This window comes from Cydia amplana, chromosome 15, assembly GCF_948474715.1.
Source record: "Cydia amplana chromosome 15, ilCydAmpl1.1, whole genome shotgun sequence".
Classification (NCBI taxonomy): Eukaryota; Metazoa; Arthropoda; class Insecta; order Lepidoptera; family Tortricidae; genus Cydia; species Cydia amplana.
The window spans coordinates 8,456,204-8,477,454 of NC_086083.1; the positions used below are offsets into that span (position 1 = coordinate 8,456,204).

General features: G+C 38.0%; 1 protein-coding gene across 5 annotated transcripts in view; it reads left to right on the forward strand.

Moving 5' to 3' along the window:
* Positions 1-21,251, forward strand: part of LOC134654550 (uncharacterized) — a 107,530-nt gene that overhangs the window by 44,342 nt on the left and 41,937 nt on the right. For 4 of the 5 annotated variants that reach the window (XM_063509999.1, XM_063510000.1, XM_063510001.1 and 1 more), the window contains exons 2-3: positions 12,013-12,148; positions 12,844-13,021. In XM_063509999.1, the coding sequence (XP_063366069.1) occupies positions 12,013-12,148; positions 12,844-13,021 (314 nt within the window). Of the gene's footprint in view, positions 1-12,012; positions 12,149-12,576; positions 12,606-12,843; positions 13,022-21,251 lie in introns of those variants that run through there. The other variant, XM_063510003.1, reaches the window with a different exon arrangement.

Below are 21,251 nucleotides of genomic sequence, written 5' to 3' on the forward strand. Positions count from 1 at the left end.
GCCGCGCCGCGTCGCGTTCGCGATTTGTTCGCTAGACGCAGTGTAAGCGGTTGGAATATCAGCTAAAATTAACAACGTGCGGCGTTGGCGTTACTAATGATTTCGTCGCTGCGATTGTTGTGGCTGAGGCGCGTCGCCGTTGCACGGGCGTATATTTTCACTTTTGATTAATGATAGAGCTGTTACTGTACCTTTGAAGGTACCTGAGGAGCGGGCGACTCCCAAGGAGAAGCTCCCTGGTGCCATTTTCGAAGGATTTTACTCAGGTGTCAAGGAAGAAGATAAGACTCAGTGTGCTACCGCCGAAGTCCGAACCAGCTCATTCTGGCCTGCGGGTTGCTACACAGTGTAAGTGCGTTACACCGCCACGGCTGCTGAAGTGGTGGAGTATGTACACCAAAACCGGCTATACGATTCCATCCGGCTATTCCAGCTTCGGATCGCGCCACTACGTGCACTTCAACTCTTTAGTGGTGCGCGTGCCGCGACCGCTGCAGGGGACCATCGAGTGAGCCGACTTCTGGCCGAAGGGTGTCGTGTTTCGGAGGTTCTGGGGCAAACTGCCGAATCCAACACAAGACTAGACGATTCAACGGAGCCACGCCGTTTTGTCGCCAAAATAGTGTTTGCGTTAAGTTTTATGATTTATATGTAGGTATGTTAGTTTGTAGGTATGGTGTATTTATTTGGGCCTTTGTTGCCTTATCATAGACGATTTTAGATTTTTTGTTTTTTTTTTGTCGGTTATCTACTGAAAAAACGCTTCTACTAACAAGTACAGACATGAACGTCCAAGGTCAAGTTACTTAACTACAAACCCACATGTAAAGTTATTGCTTTGCTAATCTAATCACCAGAGCAGATTATTTGCGCATGCTACATAGGTATGTTTAATTATTTACATTGCAAATCTCCACCCAGGGCGAGGCAAAACGTTATTTCATGTTTGTTTACGAGTTCTCGTTAATTTTTTACGGCCGAGTTGAATTTCAAAACGTTTTTTTGTTGTGACGGAAATTTATTCACTTATGTAGAGCCCTTATTCAGCACAACTTCGAATGAAATTCAAAATATATGGAATATAAATTCAGAACGAGTGCATACGTTTAAGGCCATTTTATTTTATAGGTGACTGTATAACTGGGAATGCAGGATTTAGTCGTTTCATAGTGAACTAGGAACCCATGAAGTTCCGCCATGTCCGTCTGTCTTCTGATTGGCCTTTCGCGGCATAGCTCAGTGATGGTACTAGAGCCCTAGAGGACTGCATTTTCGCAAATCGCATTGATATATGTATTTTTTAAATATGTAATACGCTCATTGTAGTACCTACTACTACATACCACAGTATTCCGTGGTACACCTGTATATTCTATTTTCAAATTACCTACCTACGATGACGACGGAATTTAAAATTGTATTAGATAATTCCTTTGCCCAGCAGTAGGACACTCTAGGCTCATATAAAAATTAGATAATTCTAAATGATTTATATGCAGCTTCTCTCTATAGAAATAGAACGCATGTATCCCTCTGCATAATTTGCAGCTACGTAATTCTGGCACCCTCAACACCATAAATAATTCTATAAAACATAGGAAATGTACTTGCATCGTGTTAGCTTCCTAGTAATAACTGCCAAGGTCATATTAAAATGGTGTAAAATTGTTTGTAAAGTATTAAATGCGCGTAACATAAGGCCTTTTATACCACGGTTAGTTTACGCGTCTAGTCGGGTCGTAAAATGTCAGTAGGTAACTTGGCTGTTTGTTTCCATTGTGTTCGTCACGTGGAAACACATCTGACACTGACTATGTATTGAGTGTTAAGTCTGGACACTTTGTACCAATATTATGAAAATGAATATTGCTTTGACAACGTATCTTATCTTACCTATCTATACCTTTAACGAGCAATTCTTGTATATGTATTTATTCATTTATTTATTTATATGTAGGTATATACATTTTGAGGATCTCTGAAACGCCTCGAACGATTTCAATGAAATTTGCTATATGGGGGTTTTCGGGGGCGAAAAATCGATCTAGCTAGGTCTTATCTCTGGAAAAACGCGCATTTTTGAATTTTAATATGTTTTCAGAGCAAAGCTCGGTCTCCCAGATATTCCCAGGGATTCTTGGCGCTATGAACATGATATGATACTTAACTCACGACTTGTCGGTAACTAACGTGCAGTGATGTAGGAAGATCTGAGATTGGGAAAAAGTTACGTTAGCAAAATTTTTACCGCTTTCGTTAATATCGTCAGAACAGAACCATATCGTCAGAACAGGCATACCAGTTGAAGCAAAATTGTCCTGGGTGTACGATATACGTGGTTTTACGATGTGATAATATAATGGCTGTTTCTAACTAGCGCTATGAAACTAGATGGTGTTAATTTCAATAAGGCTTCTATCTAATCGCTGAGTAAATAATCAACACCATTCACAAAAGATAACCGTTTTATTTGTTATTCAACTTTAACGTAGAACGTTGTTTTACAAGTACTTAAAATGGGTTTTATTTTCATTTGGTCAGAAACAGTTCCCTGTGGGAGGGGAACAAACTGCTAGACTTATATTGACCGGGATATGAACCGTGATTACCTTTTGTATTGCTTTCGAACTCCCGATATTTCGACGCAGTTACATGCATTTTGTTCACGGGTAACACACCCGGTTGTTCACGGGTTACCCGTGAACAAGATAAGCGTAATATCTAACTGCGTCGAAATATCGGGAGCTCGAAAGCAATACAAAAGGTAATCACGGTTCATATCCCGGTCAATATAAGTCTAGTGAAACTAACCGTGAATCATTCGAAACTGGGGAACAAATTGGGTATACAAAGTTAGTTCTTAACTTTAAAATGGGTTATTAATGTTATTATACCACTTTAAAGTCTGCGGCTTTTGCGTAGCCGTAGCACGAGCTATGATGTAAACGCATCTGGTTGTGGGTTGGCCATAATGTTTCTATATGGGACCGGCAACAACCTCGGCGGGACACATCTTTAAAAAAAATACATCTTATAATTAACATGCATTATTAGAAAATAAGTAAAAAAAAACAATTTAAATTACTATAGAATTCATGCAATTATACACATAAGGTGTAATACTAATTTGTATGGAAACATACAAATACGTAGCTCTTTCAGAAAACATATCAAATTCTTACAAAAGGAAAAGAAAATAAAGTTATTAAAATAAATGGGAAAACAATAAATCTGATTGATTGTTATGAATTACCAACATAACATATTTGATGTGCTTTCTTAACTGAGCTGTGTCACCTATATCTCTATAGGTACATAATACAATGTTTTTAATTGCTTTTAGTTTTTATTTGTTTCTGGTTTGGGCCATGCATGTTTGTCTGTCAAGTAGTCCTCGACTCTGTAATAAGCTTTCAACATCAATGACTTTTTTAAGTAATTCTTAAGAGGCCGGTATCGATTTTAGCAGCAAAAATGTAAAATTGATAGATTTAGTCGATGAAATTGTACACCTTTTGTTACGTAATAGAAATAACAAGTACTGGTATCTATTAGCACGTCTTCTTATCTTGCACTTGTACAGATCATTTTTTTGAAAACAGACTCACTAAATTAGTAATGATTTTTTTTCTGATGGACGTTTAGGTAAACGCGCGCAAAGCACTGATTTAGTCGATCTTATTTGGAAATTTCGTAAAGTTTGGACTACTAAAAATGGTAATTTTGTATTACACATATCCTGTACTCCAACTTTCATAGACTGCATTTTTGTTATATGATATTGAACAAGAGTAAATGAAAGTTAGACGAAATCAATTTTCTCCAGAAATTACTTCAAAACAAGTGATTTTTTTTCGTGAAAATCGATTTAATTTCAACGTAATTTTGATACTTAAACAATCTACAACATTTTCTGAAACTGTTCTGATACATCATTTTGTATAATTTACCATTATAATTTTTTGATGAATTTTTAAAAACTGCCCCTTCTCGTCATATATTGCCGGTGACGCACGCTCGAGACCTCATTATTAAAAGGCAAGATGAAAAGACGTGCTAAAAGAAACCAATACTTGTTATTTAGATATTACGCAACAAAATGTGTACAATTTCAACAACGAAATCTATCAATTTTACATTTTGACTCTAAAATCGTTAACGGAGCCTTAAGAGCTGGAAAGGGTAATCTTAAAGCATCCTCAGGTAACTTGTTATAAAAAAAAACCGGCCAAGTGCGAGTCGGACTCGCGCACGGAGGGTTCCGCACCACCAACAAAAAATAGAGCAAAACAAGCAAAAAAAAACAAGCATCATCAAACGGTCACCCATCCAAGTACTGACCCCGCCCGACGTTGCTTAACTTCGGTCAAAAATCACGTTTGTTGTATGGGAGCCCCACTTAAATCTTTATTTTATTCTGTTTTTAGTATTTGTTGTTATAGCGGCAACAGAAATACATCATCTGTGAAAATTTCAACTGTCTAGCTATCACGGTTCGTGAGATACAGCCTGGTGACAGACGGACGGACGGACGGACAGCGGAGTCTTAGTAATAGGGTCCCGTTTTTACCCTTTGGGTACGGAACCCTAATGAATGCATTGCCCAACGAATGACTTGTACTTTACAGACACGAAACTTTCTGATAACAAGCTTATTTTTATTCTAGTGTTAAAGTTATGGACATCAGAATTCTTAGTGAAGGAGTCTAGATTCTTAATAACATAAATAATACTTTCATATATGTATTGGGAAGCTACAGTTAAAATATTAATTTCTTTGAAAAGTTCTCTTAATGATTCACGCGCTCTTAAAACAACAACATGTTGTTGGCATGAAATCCATACAAAAAAACACATGTCAGTTAATTATTACATGTCAGTATAATATACACGCGCAGATCAAAATAGGTAAACACAATGTTAATTAAAAATTGCGGTTATGATTAAACTAGTGTTTACATCGTCCTCATGTTCTATTAGCGGTATAAAATGTTATGTTTGCACCACGTGAGCGCCATAACAAACATACTCTAATTATCGTAGTAGTTTTCCTTAATAAACTCTATGATAAACTTTGCATTGTAATTGAAATATGGTGGATATGGGTCATGTCATGTATGTCGTAGTTATTCACGAAGAAATATTCTCAAGCCTAGTATAAATTGATCTCAGGAACAGTGACATTTATTTGTATTTCAAACTCACACTAAAAGGATGACACATGCTATAACGGCCCGGGTCCGGACGAGGCGTCCGACACAGCCTGGACTCAGGGCTATTACCGCAAAAATCGAAGTTCGCAAATTGCGGGCATTTTCTCTGTCACTCTAATTACGCCTTCCTTAAGATCCCCGCAATTTGCGAATTTCGTGTTTCGCGGTAGCCCCTCAGACCGTTCTAGCGTGAGTCATATTTTATGCTGGTTTCTCTTCTGGCAGTGGGAAATAAATATTTATGAACATCCCTTATCTAACTACGGAAGATGGATGTTACAATTGTGCAATGACGAAACTGCCTGCGATCCTTTTTGCATATAAGACGTTTCGTTTCCATGTTCAAATAGCCTTAAATTCTAAAAGACGTTAGTGCTATGAATTCGTTTGCAATTGCGACTTTATTATTTTCAGGTTATTTGTAGTATTATTTAATTAATGGCGATAAAGCGGCATGTGGTCAACATATGGCCGTTATCGAAATCGCGTTGTTTTGATTATTGCGCTCTTGAGAAATGTATTGCTTGTTCGACCTTCGTGAAATGACCTCGTCCGTTAACTTAGGACAACCAGTTAACGTTGACATTAATAACTATGTAGATAAGTATAGGTATACTTACTTAGTAATATAGATCTCCGGCAGACATAAGGGCAGACACAACATACTTACATTCAGACAACATACATTCACAGATTTGTCTGAGCTCACATCTTCCAAACAAATTTGTTGGACACTAGTTTAAAATATCTGTAACATATATTATATGTTACAAATCGTCGAAACTGGTTCGAATTGATACTAATACTCGCTTAAGCTCGTGGTTTAATTTTGGAATCTTCCTTGCTCAGGTATCAATATTAGCACGAGGGGGTTAAACAACAACTTTGCCCCTAAAACAAATAACTATTATATATATGCCTCATCGATCTACACCTTCTCTCTAATAAGGTCTCTGTCTCAGTCAAAATGTACCACTCCCATTGTGGCACTTGTCATTTAAATTGGCTTACTCAAAATAAATGGATTCTAATCATATCAGGATTTTGCATTAGGGCTGATTTAGACGGCGCGCGAACTCGCATGCGATTTTAGTTACATTGCGGACTGTTGGTTACGTCGAATTCAACAGACCGATCAAAATCCGCAATGTAATGAAACTCGCATGCGAGTTCTCGCATCGTCTAAATGAGCCTTTACATATATTGACCAGTCTGGCAGTTCTACGTACAATCACCATAAAAATTCATGAATACATAAGCATAAGCTGCAGAATGGTATATGTACTTATACAATACACGTTATAATAATACAGATTACGCAGCGCCGAATGTCATTGTTTGTGTTATCGGCAGCATCTGTCTGTATTAGATTCATTGCCAACCAGTCTGACATTGGACCCAAGGTTCGACGAACTCAGTTCTTGTTAATACTTACATTTCGTACGTTATTTTTATGGCAGGATGAAATGATGTCATATACTTACTTTTATTAAATTTGTAAAAAAATGAAATTTTATTTTCACCACACCCAGCTCGTAATGGCTCTCTTTATTCTTCAAAAACTGATGATAAAGTTGCATTTTATCTACAGAGCTTTAGAAGCAACCTTGGTAACCACGATTAACGCTTTTACCAATCCAATCCAATTATAACCGGACAAAAGGTTCAGAACCACTGAGCTAATATTTTCATCACTTATTCGCCGTATTGGGCTTAAATGGAGTGCGTAGAATAATATTCTATTTTCAGGCTTATATTTTGCAAAATAGACCTTTTTGTATAATGACATTTTGTAATAGGCTGCTAACTTGCTAAGTGAAAAACTTTCTGAGAAAATAGCACTTTCATTAATTTTACTTGGGTAAACTATAACTTTATACAGCGTGCGCCGTAATTTAAATATATAATAAAGAGGACTTGTCTTATATGTACATTAGCTTAGCTATTTACTGGTTTCATTTTCACGAATGTTGAGCAATTTTCTTAACTCCGGAGCTATTGGTATAGATTTCAGCATATGTAGGTATTTATTTTTAACTTGCCACAAATAAATATCTTTATTTAGTAATATTTTAACTTATTTATTCATTTATATTTAAGGCTTGTTCTGTAGACGTGTTTTTTTCTTGTATCTACTAGAGATATGGAAAACACATTTTGTAATAAGTATGATTATTAGATTAAATGATTTGTTAGGGCCCTAAGGCCCACTTGCACCATTCCACTAACCCGGGGTTAACCGGTTAAACCTGGAGTTACCATGGTTACCAGTACAATTTGACACTAGGTTAACGGTTTAACTGCTCAACCCCGGGTTAGTGGGATGGTGCAAGGTATAAAACAAAGCCGCTTCCCGCTGTCTGTCCCTATGTATGCTTAGATCTTTAAAACTACACAACAGATTTGATGCGGTTTATTTTAAATAGATAGAGTGATTCAAGAGGAAGGTTTATGTATAATTTGTTAACCCGTGCGAAGCCGGGGCGGGTCGCTAGTAGCTGCATAAAAGAGGAGTTAAATATCGATAGCTTATTATCTTCTTTACCAGTAATGTTCATTATATCGCTTCAAACGTCCACCCTGTATAATGAACAGGCGAATGACACTCGGAACGTAATACGTAATACGGTGTCCCCTCACTAATTTACTCACTCGTTTGGGGGTTGACGAATTTATGTTATTATGAGCAATTTGTTTTTACGACAACATGGAGTTATTAGTGAGTCCCATGGGGTTGGTCAAAGGGCGAGGACATGAAACAAAATAGATGCCATTTTACTTGTGTGACTGATAGAGTGAACACGTGTTGTATGTCCAGAAAATAGTCTACATCTTGTCTGTCTGTGAATAATTCATTCGTTATTGGACCTAAAATAAATATATAGGTATATTATGTTCGTTGCCGCAGAATTAAATGTCATAAATTTCGTTGCGTTTCACTAGTCTGAACTAGTCTAATATATTTTTTTTTTATATTATAGGACAATCTTACACAAATCGACCTAGTCCCACGGTAAGCTCAATAAGGCTTGTGTTGTGGGTAAGGTGAGTTCGACTAAGATCGGACACCGGGTAAGATCGTATGATTCAAATTTCTGCCTGTTTCCCGGGACCCGGGTTTCCCTTGTGTCCCGGGACAAAACACATTGCAAAACAGCGCATTGCATCACCTTGCCAGCATTAAAAAAAAAAGCCCCGCAACAGGCAGAAATTTGAATCATACGATCTTACCCGGTGTCCGATCTTAGTCGAACTCACCTTACTAGACGAAAATATATATAATATATCTATATATATAAATGCACGTGTCCTGACTGATTGACTGACTGACTGACTGACTGACTGACTCATCAACGCAGAGCCGAAACTACAAATGCCAGAAGGTTGAAATTTGCACACTTGGTTGAATTTATAAAGTATACAAGAGCTAAGAAGCGATTTTGAAAAATTCAACCCCTAAGGGGGTTAAAAAGGGGATGAAAGGTTGTATGGGGTACAAGTTTTATTTTAAGCTAGGAATTGTAAACTTTGTAAAAATGTATTATATTAAAAAATAAGAAAACTAATTTCAGCGTTTTCGAAAATTCATCCCCCAAGGTGGTGAAAAAGGGGTTGAAAGTTTGTATGGAGCACAAATATTTTTGTGAGTGTGTGACTTTAAACTTTGTATATGGGTATATTATTATAAGACAGGAAAAGTAATTTCAGCGTTTTTGAAAATTCATCCCCTAACAGGGTTAAAAAGGGGTTGAAAGTTTGAATCCATTACAAATGCTTTGAAACTTCTTAGAAAGGCATAATAGCCGATTACAAAAAAAAGTAATTGCGACGTTTTAGGAAATTCAACCCCTAAGGGGGTAAAAAAGGGGATGAAACTTTGTCTTGGGGTGCAAATTGTATTTTAAGCTAGGACCTTGAAACTTTGCAAAAAGGTGTTAAATTAAAAAACAAGAAAACTAATTTCAGCGTTTGTAAAAATTCATCCCCCGAGGTGGTGAAACAGGGATTGAAAGTTTGTACGGAGATCAAATATTTTTTAGAGTGCGGGACTTGAATCTTTGTATAAAACCATATTATTAATTATCAAGAAAAGTAATATCAGCGTTTTCAAAAATTCATCCCTTAAAAGGGTTATAAAGGGGTTGAAAGATTGTATAGGATTTAAATTTTATTTTAAGCTACGAATTTGTAACTTCGTAAAAAGTTATTTCATTAAAAGAGAAGAAAACTAATGTTAGCGTTTTTCAAAGTTCAACATTTAAGGTGGTGAAAAAGGGGTTGAAAATTTGTATGGAGGTCAATATTTTTTGTAAGTACGGGACTTGAATCTTTGTATAATGACATATTATTAGAATACGATAAAAGTAATTTCAGCGTTTTTAAAAATTCATACCCTATAAGGGTCCAAAAGGGGTTGAAAGTTTGTATAGGGTTCCAATTTTATTTAAAGCTAGGAACCAGGGATGTTGCGGCTGCAGATTTTTTTACATCCGCGGACGCGGATGCGGATGCGGATATTTAAAGGCTCACATCCGCGGATGCGGATGCGGATGCGGATGCGGATGCGGATGTCAAGATTAGGTACTTAGAAAACGTCAAATATTAAATTTTTAGTATTTTTTTATTTAAGAAAAACGAAACGTTTAGTATTTGAGCAAGAATTTAATAAATAGTAACTTGGTGGACTTTCTCGATCTAGACGATTTCGTTATAGGTAATGACGAAATTACCTAGCACTTACGCCGCCGCTAAGACTTTCCTGTACCGACTTGTTCGACATCCGCATCCGCATAAGCTCCGCATCGATTTTATGCGGATGCGGATGCAGATGCGGATGTTGAAAATAAAGCGGAAGTTCCGCGGATGCGGATGCGGATGCGGATGTTCGCAACATCCCTGCTAGGAACTTGAAACTTCGTAAAAAGGTATTTTATTAAAAAACAAAAAAACCTATTCAGCGTTTTTAAAAATGTATCCCCCGAGGAGGTGAAAAAGGGGTTGAAAGTTTGTATGGAGATCAAATATTTTTGAGAGTGCGAGACTTAAATCTTTGTATAAAGCCATAGTATTAGAACACAAGAAAACTTATTTCAGCGTTTTTAAAAATTCATCCCATAACAGGGTTAAAAAGGGGTTGAAAGATTGTATAGGTTATAATTTTATTTAAAGCTAGGAACTTGAAGCTTCGTAAAAAAGGTATTTTATTGAGAGAAAAGAAAACTAATTTCAGAGTCTTTGATAATTCATCCCCCAAGGTGGTGAAGGGGGTCGAAAATTTGTATGGAACCCAAATATTTATTGGAGTGCGGGACTTGAATCGTTGTATAAAATCATATTATTACAATACAAGAAAAGTAATTTCAGCGTTTTTAAAAATTCATCCCCTAAAAGTTTAAACAGGGGTTGAGAGTTGGTAGAGGGTTCAAATTTTATTTAAAGCTAGGAACTTCAAACTTCGTAAATCATCTTCAATCATCTTCGTAGTAGGTTTTATTAAATAGTGGACTTGAAAATCTTCTGGGGGTTGAGAGAGATTATATCGAGATTATCGAGAACAATTTTATTCAGTTAGGGGCTTGAAACTTCGTAGCCAGGTTGTGAAAGACAAATCTCATGCGTTGTATAATAATTAACAAATGATTAACCGTCCCTACTGCTATCTTTTGCTGCATAATGTTCTAAGCTAATGTAGAATTTATAACCACCAATATACAAATCCACGCGTACGAAGTCGCGGGCAACAGCTAGTAGATACATATAAGTACTTAAATACATAGAAAACATCCATAACTAAGGAACAAATATTTGTGATGAATACACAGATAAATGCCCTTACCGGGATTCGAACACGGGACCCCCAGCTTCGTAGGCAGGGTCACTACCGACTAGGCTACGGAGGCTGTTATATTTAGAGGGTTTGTGGGCTTTTATTCTACCTATTTTTATTCTAGTCTTATATTTTTGGGTCCGTTCTTTTACTAAGGCTCGGATGTCAAATGTCTTAAATACTTAGTCTTAATTCGTTGCAATATAGGTCACGAAATGTGTCAACGATTGGATCTTAAACATCTTTCTAGGAGACAATACACAACAAGTACCTATTCGCTTTACAATACAAGATAAATATGTAGGTGCTTAATTTTCGCTTTGTTCAATTGAGTAAATATCTTGGTTAAAAGTGTAAACATACTTCAACTAGATCCTCTTGAGACTTCGGAAATATCCAGCCCTTATGTCTTATCTGATCTACACAACTTAGGCATAAGCCAGACATCAGATATAGACCTATGTGTTATCTTGCTGCTTGCAGAATGAAAATAGACTTAAAAGATGTGTGAATTGCATTGTGTCGTGTATATACCTATTTATTTACCAAATTTGGTTTTAAAATGCATTTACAAAATTATAATATGAATCATATTACATATTATGGATAAAAATGTTGCTAAAAACTCCAAATATACTCGTTTTGCTAAAATTTTAGCACCTAATGTGCAACGTGCATTTAATAAAATTTCATAGAAAATGTAGATGTAGCAGCGTCGTGACGCAAAACTTAGTCGCGTCTCGTTAATTATCTTTGCTACTAACTCTTATTTACTAGTCTAGCAACTAGGTACTAGGACGGACTTATACATTTGTGAAAAAACAGAGGGTTCCGTTCGAAATAACACCCTACATTTTAAGAGGATACTTCTCACGCAACTATTACTGCCGTTTTGGGCTTTGGGCTGATAACTGCTTGTTATTTGATTACCTCCTTTATGACAAGTATACTAAAGTTGATTATTCTTTCCAGTGGTATACTGCGACTACAATGGCTCCGGCCGGGCGCTGGAGTGTCTCGAGGAGTACGTGGCCAGTCACGTGTTACCCACACATGCGACGAGATGCACAGCCCTGTCATACACGTCGGGGCAGAGTGAGATCTACAGGTGAGACCATTGGACTCTTCAGCCAATACAAACACTTCTACGAAGGCAGGAGTTTATGGATAGTCATGTGCTCATGTGTTACCCACACATGGGACTAGACGCACTGCCCCGTCATACATCTACTACACTATTATTACCGAGTCAGGCGACTGGATGTAGTGTCCCGCAGCGGTATCATGGTCGCGTTTTTATCACCTGTCATGTCACTTTCGCACTTACATACTTGTTAGAAAGTGACAGGCATGGTGACAAATGATAAAAAGCTGTACGGATATGATGGTCGTTCTTGTCTACGTGACAGCGTGATAAAACGGTGTCCGTCACTTTCTTTCCCACGGTGTTAAACAGTGACAGTTATTTTATCACGTGGATAAAGATGGATAAAGCTATCCATAATAGGCTGGCAGGTCATCTTAGCCCTTCTGTATTACACGTCTGGGCAGAGTGAGATCTACAGGTGAGGTGCTAAATGGTTAGGTGTGCTACGATGCTACGCCGTAGCACGTAGTATGTTATCACTTATCACTTGTAATCTAGTGAAAACAATTCGTCAATGCGTGATACAGCACATGTGCACATGTATCATGCGCACTGACAAGTTTAAGCCTATCGGCAACCGTAGCAAACTGACACTCGTATTACAAACAGCGGTCATTGTCATTTCCTCTATTTAAATGTTTCTCCTGTTACCACAGATCGGAATCGAAGCTGATAATCCGCTCGGCGGTCGGCGCGGGCGCCGACGACGCCGTCGTGCTCGGCGCGTCTCTGCCGCGCTTCTTGCGCGCGCTGCGGCCTGGCAACGTCGCGCTGTTCGTGTCGGCGCGCGAGACCGAGCGGCAGCTCGCGGTGTGGCGCGAGTTCGATGCTGAGGTCAGTACTTGACTATCTGGTCCATAGACTAGGAACCTCTAGACCAGTGGTTCCTAAACTGGGGGTAATTACCCCCGTGGGGGTAAAACTGGTATTTTACGGGGGTAATAAGCTAACCTAATTTAACAATACAACAAACGTACACGTTTTATTTTTTATTACCACTTGGGAGGAGGAGTAAAATCAGGTTCCCTAGTTAGTCATAGGGGTAACCGGACTGAAAAGGTTAGAAACCACTGCTCTAGACGGAGTTTAGAGCAATTATTTCATGAAACCGATGCTGATAAAAATACTGACGTGCGGGGGACGAGGTGAGCGAGTCCCGTGCCGTGATTGGTCCGTTAAAAGACACGGACGTCACACAAAGACACTTTGACTCGAGATTGGAGTAAAACTACCGTATATTTGTGGCAGAGGGGGTAGCGCTACTATGCTCAGTCTAGAGGATGTCTTGTCTGTGATCTGGTCTAACCCGGAGGCATTGACTGACAGGACTGGCCTTACGAGCAATAAGAATGGGGCTAGTACAGCGGTATGACACCGCTACAATGGGATTGGTTGATGAGTTTGGATCACGCGCGCGATTGGTCGCAACTAGTTGCGTTAGACTGCAAGATTGGTTCGAATTCGTGAGTCACACCGCCGAACTAGTACCATTTTTAGGGTTATTCCCCCTAGTTACCACCAAGTTGTTACCTGTGGTAACTACTGGGAATTTTTTTCCCACCTTTTACCACTGGTAACTACTGGGAAAAATTATTCCCAGTAGTTACCATCAACTCGGTTTAGTGGTAACTACTGGGAATTTTTATTCCCAGTAGTTACCACCAAAACTTTGTTAAAGTTAAATACTAATAAAAACAGTATAAATAGTATAGTATAAATATCGAGTGATTTAATAAATAATTGTTAGTCGATTAGTGTTTTAGTAAACTGCCTTAAAAGTGACCAAAAATATAGTTAAACAGTTTAACCGGTACTAGTACAAAAACTATAATATACAGGGTGTCCCAAGAAGTAGTGATATACTGAAGCTGGGAGGTAGAGGACCTAGAGGGCTATCTGAATCACCCCCATGTATGTTCCGCGATTTTTCGTATTTTCGGAGTTATGATTTTTTTTATTTTTTCACCTATCGCCGAGTACGATGAGATTTTTATTTATGGTGACGTGAATTATTGCGGTAGATGCTTGATTTTTTTTGTGTGCTAAGCTGATAGATAGGCCAATTCAGTATGGTAACATTTACTATCGTTAGATCTCTGAATGGAATTAAAAAAAATTTAATGCCAAGAAAGATAAAATTACCCAGTACGTTTTATTTTTCTAAGCGCCCTTGAAGTTGTGAACATACTGGGTAATTTTATCTTTCTTGGCATTAATTTTTTTTTTAATTCCACTAAACCGAGTTGGTGGTAACTACTGGGAATAATTTTTCCCAGTAGTTACCAGTGGTAAAAGGTGGGAAAAAAATTCCCTGTAGTTACCACTGGTAACAACTTGGTGGTAACTAGTGGGAATAACCCCATTTTTAGTGCCCGTAAGGTCCCGTCCTGGGATATACGTCAATGCCCGGAGGCCATGAAAAATGCTCACACGACGCTGATACCGACGTTGTTGATCACCATACAACTGTGCAAACTACATACAACTGTCGCTGGCGTCTGGGCGTTTTTTCATGGCCAACGCATAAGGTTCCGTAACACATCACTCCCAGCGCGAGCCTCGCGCTGCGAGCGTAGCCAATAACACGCTTTTTAGGATTCCGTACCCAAAGGGTAAAAACGGGACCCTATTACTAAGACTTCACTGTCCGTCCGTCCGTCCGTCCGTCTGTCACCAGGCTGTATCTCACGAACCGTGATAGCTAGACAGTTGAAATTTTCACAGATGATGTATTTCTGTTGCCGCTATAACAAAAAATACTAAAAACAGAATAAAATAAAGCTTTAAGTGGGGCTCCCATACAACAAACGTGATTTTTGACCGAAGTTAAGCAACGTCGGGCGGGGTCAGTACTTGGATGCGTGACCGTTTTTTTCTTGTTTTTTTTGCTTGTTGTTTTTGCTTGTTTTGCTCTATTTTTTGTTGATGGTGCGGAACCCTCCGTGCGCGAGTCCGACTCGCACTTGGCCGGTTTTATTCCCGTTTGTAGCGAAAAAACCCCTATGAACAGATAACCCTAGCGGATAGTACTTAAACTCTTTAATGAGGGTAGAGTCTATATAGGGCCGGGGCGAGGCTAGCGTGCCGTCCTTCCCTACTTAAGGTCAACAAGCATCACAAGAACACTTTAACAAGAGTCTGTTATCGTAGATTTAGCGTCACATCTTAGCTAAAAGCAAGTTTTTGCAAAAAATAAAACGGTCATTAAGTAAATGAATCGGTAAATACTTAGTTTGGAGACATAGCCCGTACCACGAGTCACTGACAGTGTCAAAACTGACATTTACGCTATCGAGAACATAATTTACTTTCTATACATCTCGTTTGCACTTATATGCGAGTACGAGCGAGATGTATAGAAAGTAAATTACGTTCTCGACGGCGTTTATGTCAGTGCTAAACTGATGGTAGCCGTACTAGTATAAACAACAAACAAAGTGATGAAAAGAGCAATTTATATTTGTTTAGGTCTTCTGAATTAGCACGAACAAACGAATAGGTAATATAAACACATATTTGATACAAATTAGGCTTGTCTGCACTCTGCACCCATTTTGCTAAGCCATTAGGTACCCAATCCATATTGGTAGATGTTATGTATGTTATTTGATCAATCCATATTGGTAGTTGTTATGTATGATGTTTGATCATAACTAAAGCTGTAAGTAAACATATATATGACGCATTTGAGGATACTAAAAATAAGATTATTTGTATCGGTCGTTCCACTTATGACCTCAAAACGTGGACTGGTCACAAATAAAAACGTAATATAAGTAGTATGGCTACCACCAGTTTGGCAGTGACATACGCCATCGAGAACGTAATTTACTTTCTATGCATCTCGCTCGTACTCGCATATTAGTGCGAGCGAGATGCATAGAAAGTAAATTACGTTCTCGACGGCGTTTATGTCAGTGCCAAACTGATGGTAGCCGTACAGGTACTTAGTACTTAGGTAGATATATCGAAACGTTACCTACAAAACAAAATTTTGCGTTATGCGGGAAATCCGAAATTATTAATATCCTAAGTAATAATTCATTGATTTTATATTGACCGAAAAATAGAAATATTAACAATTTAGAAGTCGGTTAATAAAAAAGTTAGCCTACAAATTCATGGCTGACTATCGAGTAGTACCTTTGTGAATCAACTCGCAGAATAAAGTAGGTACTATACCTACACGTTGAAAACACACTACGTAGTTACGTGTAACGTACTCTGAACATACTATAGGTACTATACGTTTTTACACATATTTGGGTCGCCAGTCCACATAGAATGGCTGTCGCGTGTTGCCCTCGCGTTACTACAAGGAATGCTGAAATTGTTCGTCCTAGATTCACTTCATGTACTTGACGGGATATATATTAATATGTAATAACAACTGAATTTTAAAAATATATGGAAGCGATCCGTTATGGGTGTACCGGTGGTTTCCATTCGATCCCCTCACAAGACGTGCCCACTGCCTAATCATAAGCGACTTAAACTTTAAAAAACAAATAAAAAAATAAGAACCTCCTCCTTTTTTGAAGTCAGTTAAAAATGGGTTTCAGTTACTAAATAAACAACGGAATTTGGGCTAGATTATTTTTACGAACCAAATTAAAACCGAGCGGACCGTATTTAATCACAGAATTTAATGTTGCACCTACCCTGTGTAAGATGGCATTCGCATTAAGTACCCCACCTGACCTTATATCGGGCAGTTTTGAGTTTTATTATGAGGATGTACGTTTGAAGGATAAGGGACAGTCTTATGGAATAGCGAACTAAGCGCCATACCGCTTAATAGCGCATAGTTCGCTATTCCATAACACTGTCAGTGGTTTTCCTTATGTCGATAAAAATAAATATTGCAAAAATGTTTGTTTCTTCATGTTTCATTATTCTTCTCCTTATAGGTATCCTACAATGTGAAATGTTTATGTTTTAGATGTTTGTTCTTTTGCACACAAATATAATGACTCCCCAAGCAACACACAAGCAGGAAAATAGAGTAAAATTATCATCGTATTCAAATTAAGATTGCATATTTTTTGTGTTAAGCGGTATTACTAAATTCGGAATAATAAAAATATGTGGGCCTATACAACGTGTTTTTTTTTTATTTCCGTTAATTTAAAGGGTGCATTCCTGAGCTTAAATTAAGTAACTTTCTCAAAGACACCGATATTCTAATTAACTCCATTTCGAAGATAATCAATAATTTATTTTTTTCCTATAAGGCCTCTACAAGCGTGTACACTTGCCGTAGGGCCGGTTTACATATTGATTAGTGTTTAGAATGAGTTCATTTGCTACTAAACTTAAGTACAATCTCGGTCGATCGATGCACGATGTTCGAAATGACATTGATATGTCACAGATTTCAATTGTTTGGTTGAGTTAAATGTAAAGCCCGTGTTACAACAACGCTATATGCTACATTTAATTAGTTTTAAAACTTAATTTTTTTTTGTAAAAAAAGAAAAGAAATTTTTTTTTTTTGAAAATTAACGATGCCGTTTAGTTCTCTTAAACGTACTTAACAATACCCCGAAGTTAACGGAATTCCATAAAAACACGGTGTATACCAATTTATTTTATAGAAATCTTATGCACTTTCGATATACGAGCAAGTACGCGATAGTCGGGTTACGCATAAAATCGACGGCGAAGGTCATCGTTCCGATAAGATGTGAGATGGAATGCGTGGGTTTACTTAGGATCGGAAAATTTATGGAGGGTCTCTCAGGTGACATAAATTTCCAATCTGGGTCGGTTATATAGCTCGTATATCTAGTCTTTGACCCTAACTATCTGAACTTACGGGATAAAATATTATTTATCTATGCTTGGGTAAGGATGCTTGCGGACCCGTAGATATTCGTATGACAGAGAACATTTCAAACGTAAGGCTTTTCCATATAGGGTCAAGCACGTAATGTATATAAATTTAAGAAACTAAGTTAATATCATTTAGAGAAAAATACCGGTAAAAAATTCGGCGAGGTAAATTATTTTCTACACTATACGCTTAAATGTCCGAGTACCGTCCCAGTACATGTCAATGTCATCTTTAAACATACGTCATTAGCAATATAGGCGACAAAAGGTCGTCAACTTAGCGCCACTTGCACCATTCCACTAACCCCGGGTTAACCGGTTAAACCTGAAGTTACCATGGTTACCAGTACCAGTACAATTTGAGACAAGTTTAACGTTTTAACCGCTTAACCTTGGGTTAGTGGGATGGTGCAAGTAGCCGTGCTTGACCATTTATTGGGTATTAGGTACCTACTGGGACGTCTGGGACGTTTGCCTTACGAGGTGCTTGTCACCGTCGGTGATTCTTTCGCCTCGCAAAGCCTGGCGGTGAAAAATGTCTTCTCCAAACATTAACATTTCCGAAAATGGCGATCCTAACTGGACTCTAAATCATCTTTCCACTTGTTCCATTTATGTTATGTTAAGCCTTTATCAACTGCTTTTAAAATTTCCTCCGTCCAACACGAAGTACCAATTCCGTCCACTTTCAAAGTCACGTCCGATTAGGGTTGCCAGATCGAAAGGCGCTATTATCGAGAAAAAATATAGATTTTTCGGGATTTTGGGCCTTAAGTCGGGAAAAAAACCATTCAAATAAAATTAATTGTATTAAAAACAACGATATTTTACATTATTGGCACTACGTCAGCTGCTCTGCCCAATCTCACCACGCGCGCCCCGCGCGCGCGCTGACGGGCTCGACGCGGGTCGCTTGCTCGCTCGACGACAGTTCGGAACTTGAAATGATTGTTTTATAACGTGAATCTGTTTTTCGGGACAATTTTCACTTTGTCGGGAATCGGGAACACTTGCTAAAAATCGGGAGAATCCCGCCGAATCCCGACCATCTGGCAACCCTACGTCCGATGCATTTATCCGCGAAAATGATACACGCTGCAGCTGTGTCGACCCCAGGGTGTCATTCTGCTGGCTGGGGCTGTGTCATTAATGTTGCGGGCTACTTGACTCTTTTGTACTCACCAGTGTAATGTGACCCCAAGACCTCTTGTAACTATTTGTGAATTGAGCGTGCTCTGAAACTGGATTAGAGATTTAGGTAGGTACTTGCTTGCGCTCGGTAAGCCATTGAAATAATATTGTACTGTGAAAAATGGGTCAGAGTCGTGAACTTTTCTGACACTGCCGCTACAAGGCGGAAATGGGAATATTTGAATTGCCATTGCTTTGATTCTTTCCTTTGGCGTAAACAGACCCTCTGTTTACGCCAAAGGAAAGAACCGTATTTCTGTGATTTGAGTGTGTTCTTTTAGAATTTTACTAAAAAAAGTGGTAGATATATTACCTAAAGGTCTATATAGTATATCCGAATTATTGATATTTGGTAAGTACATACTTTTTGTCCTGAAACAAAACAAATTAGGGTTTTATTACTTAAATCTATCTGGTAATTTTTGACAGTGTTTTTGTTTGCAACAGCCCATCTTCACAAAAACATTCGGCAATTGTGCATAAACAACAAGTTTAATACTTACCTACACTAAAGAAAACTGTATCATGACTAACCTCACCCATTGCATGGCAAATACGTGATCGTGCATGGTTTGCACTTCTGATAACGATAGGAATTTGCCGGTCGTAAAGACGCGTAGAGTCGTAACCGCAAGGCGCATGCTAAATAGACTGCCGACAAGGGCACTACTTAGAATCTATGGTTTAACTTAGAGGAACCCACCAGTATGATAGATGGTGATGTTTACGCGATAAAATAACAGTCGCTTTTTAACAGAGACTATTTAACACGCTGTCACGTAGACAAATACGCGCATCACATCCGTACTGGGCTGGACATCAAACGTGCAGGTTTATCAAAGTGACATTACATTATATACCGTATCATTGGAAATACCTACGGCAAATAGATAAACTGTTGATTGGAATCTATAGGTAGAAGCAAATATTCGAAGTGAAAAGAAAATCTGCACTTAAGGAATTTTCTGGTGAAACAGAAATTCTTCTTCAGTGTTTTCTGATCTAGAAGTCACAGGTCAAATATCTCATGTAGGTACATAGGTACTTACGTCGATGTACGCATCAGATTACAAGGTTAGTATTTACCAAGATTCGGAAAACTATGTCTGTCAGTTAACTTTTCACAGTACTTTTACCGATTTTCACATACCTATTTGGCATGTAAAAGCTCAGGCCTGAGGACGGGCATACGCCACTTTATTATTTGACAGGGACAAGGTACAGAAAATGAGCAGTCCAAATCCCATGTGAGTGGAACCAAGGGCACAGCTAGTATGTATAAATAAAAAGGTTATCTAGAGGCTTGGTTTCTACTTTAGTTGGTATTTGCATATTTAAATTTTAGTGTACCTTGCCAACTCGACTCGTAGGTTTTCTTATTATCCGATTAAGCTGTAAAACCTATTGATATTCCAGTTCATTATTAGGTACCTATATTTACGTTTATATACCTCTGCTACTGTTATTATGGCCATACGGACTATTTTATTTTATTTTTTACAATACACCTTTTTAATTTGGTAATTTTTATGTTATCTCTACTCAGAATCACATTCAGAAATTTAAAACAAAATTTAATATGCAATTTTAAATAAAATGGCTCATATCTATCAGTCACAAATTTCATTATTAAAATTTGCACAAGCCAGCTGTTGAAACTGATAAGAGTGATAAGTAAATCAATTAAACGAAATTGCCCAAAAAAACGCTAAAAGCTGTAAATTAACCAAGAGAGTTTAGTAATAAAAGAGTTTTTACGATGACCAATCTGTAGTGTTTATTTTAAATAACCAAGTCGTTTTATCGATCACGTTTCAAGCATTGGTTTCGGTTAGCGTACGTAACACGGACAACGCAAAAAAAACATATTGCCTAATTTATTCTTACTGCTAGCTAGCGGGCACCATAAATATGTCAAATCGCGTGATATTAATGTGCTATTTTTATAATACAAGCACAAATGACTTTTGTGTTTGTTTGCAGTTGGATTAGTCTCAAAATGTCTGCTATTTGGGACGAGCGTATGCGGGCCAAATGG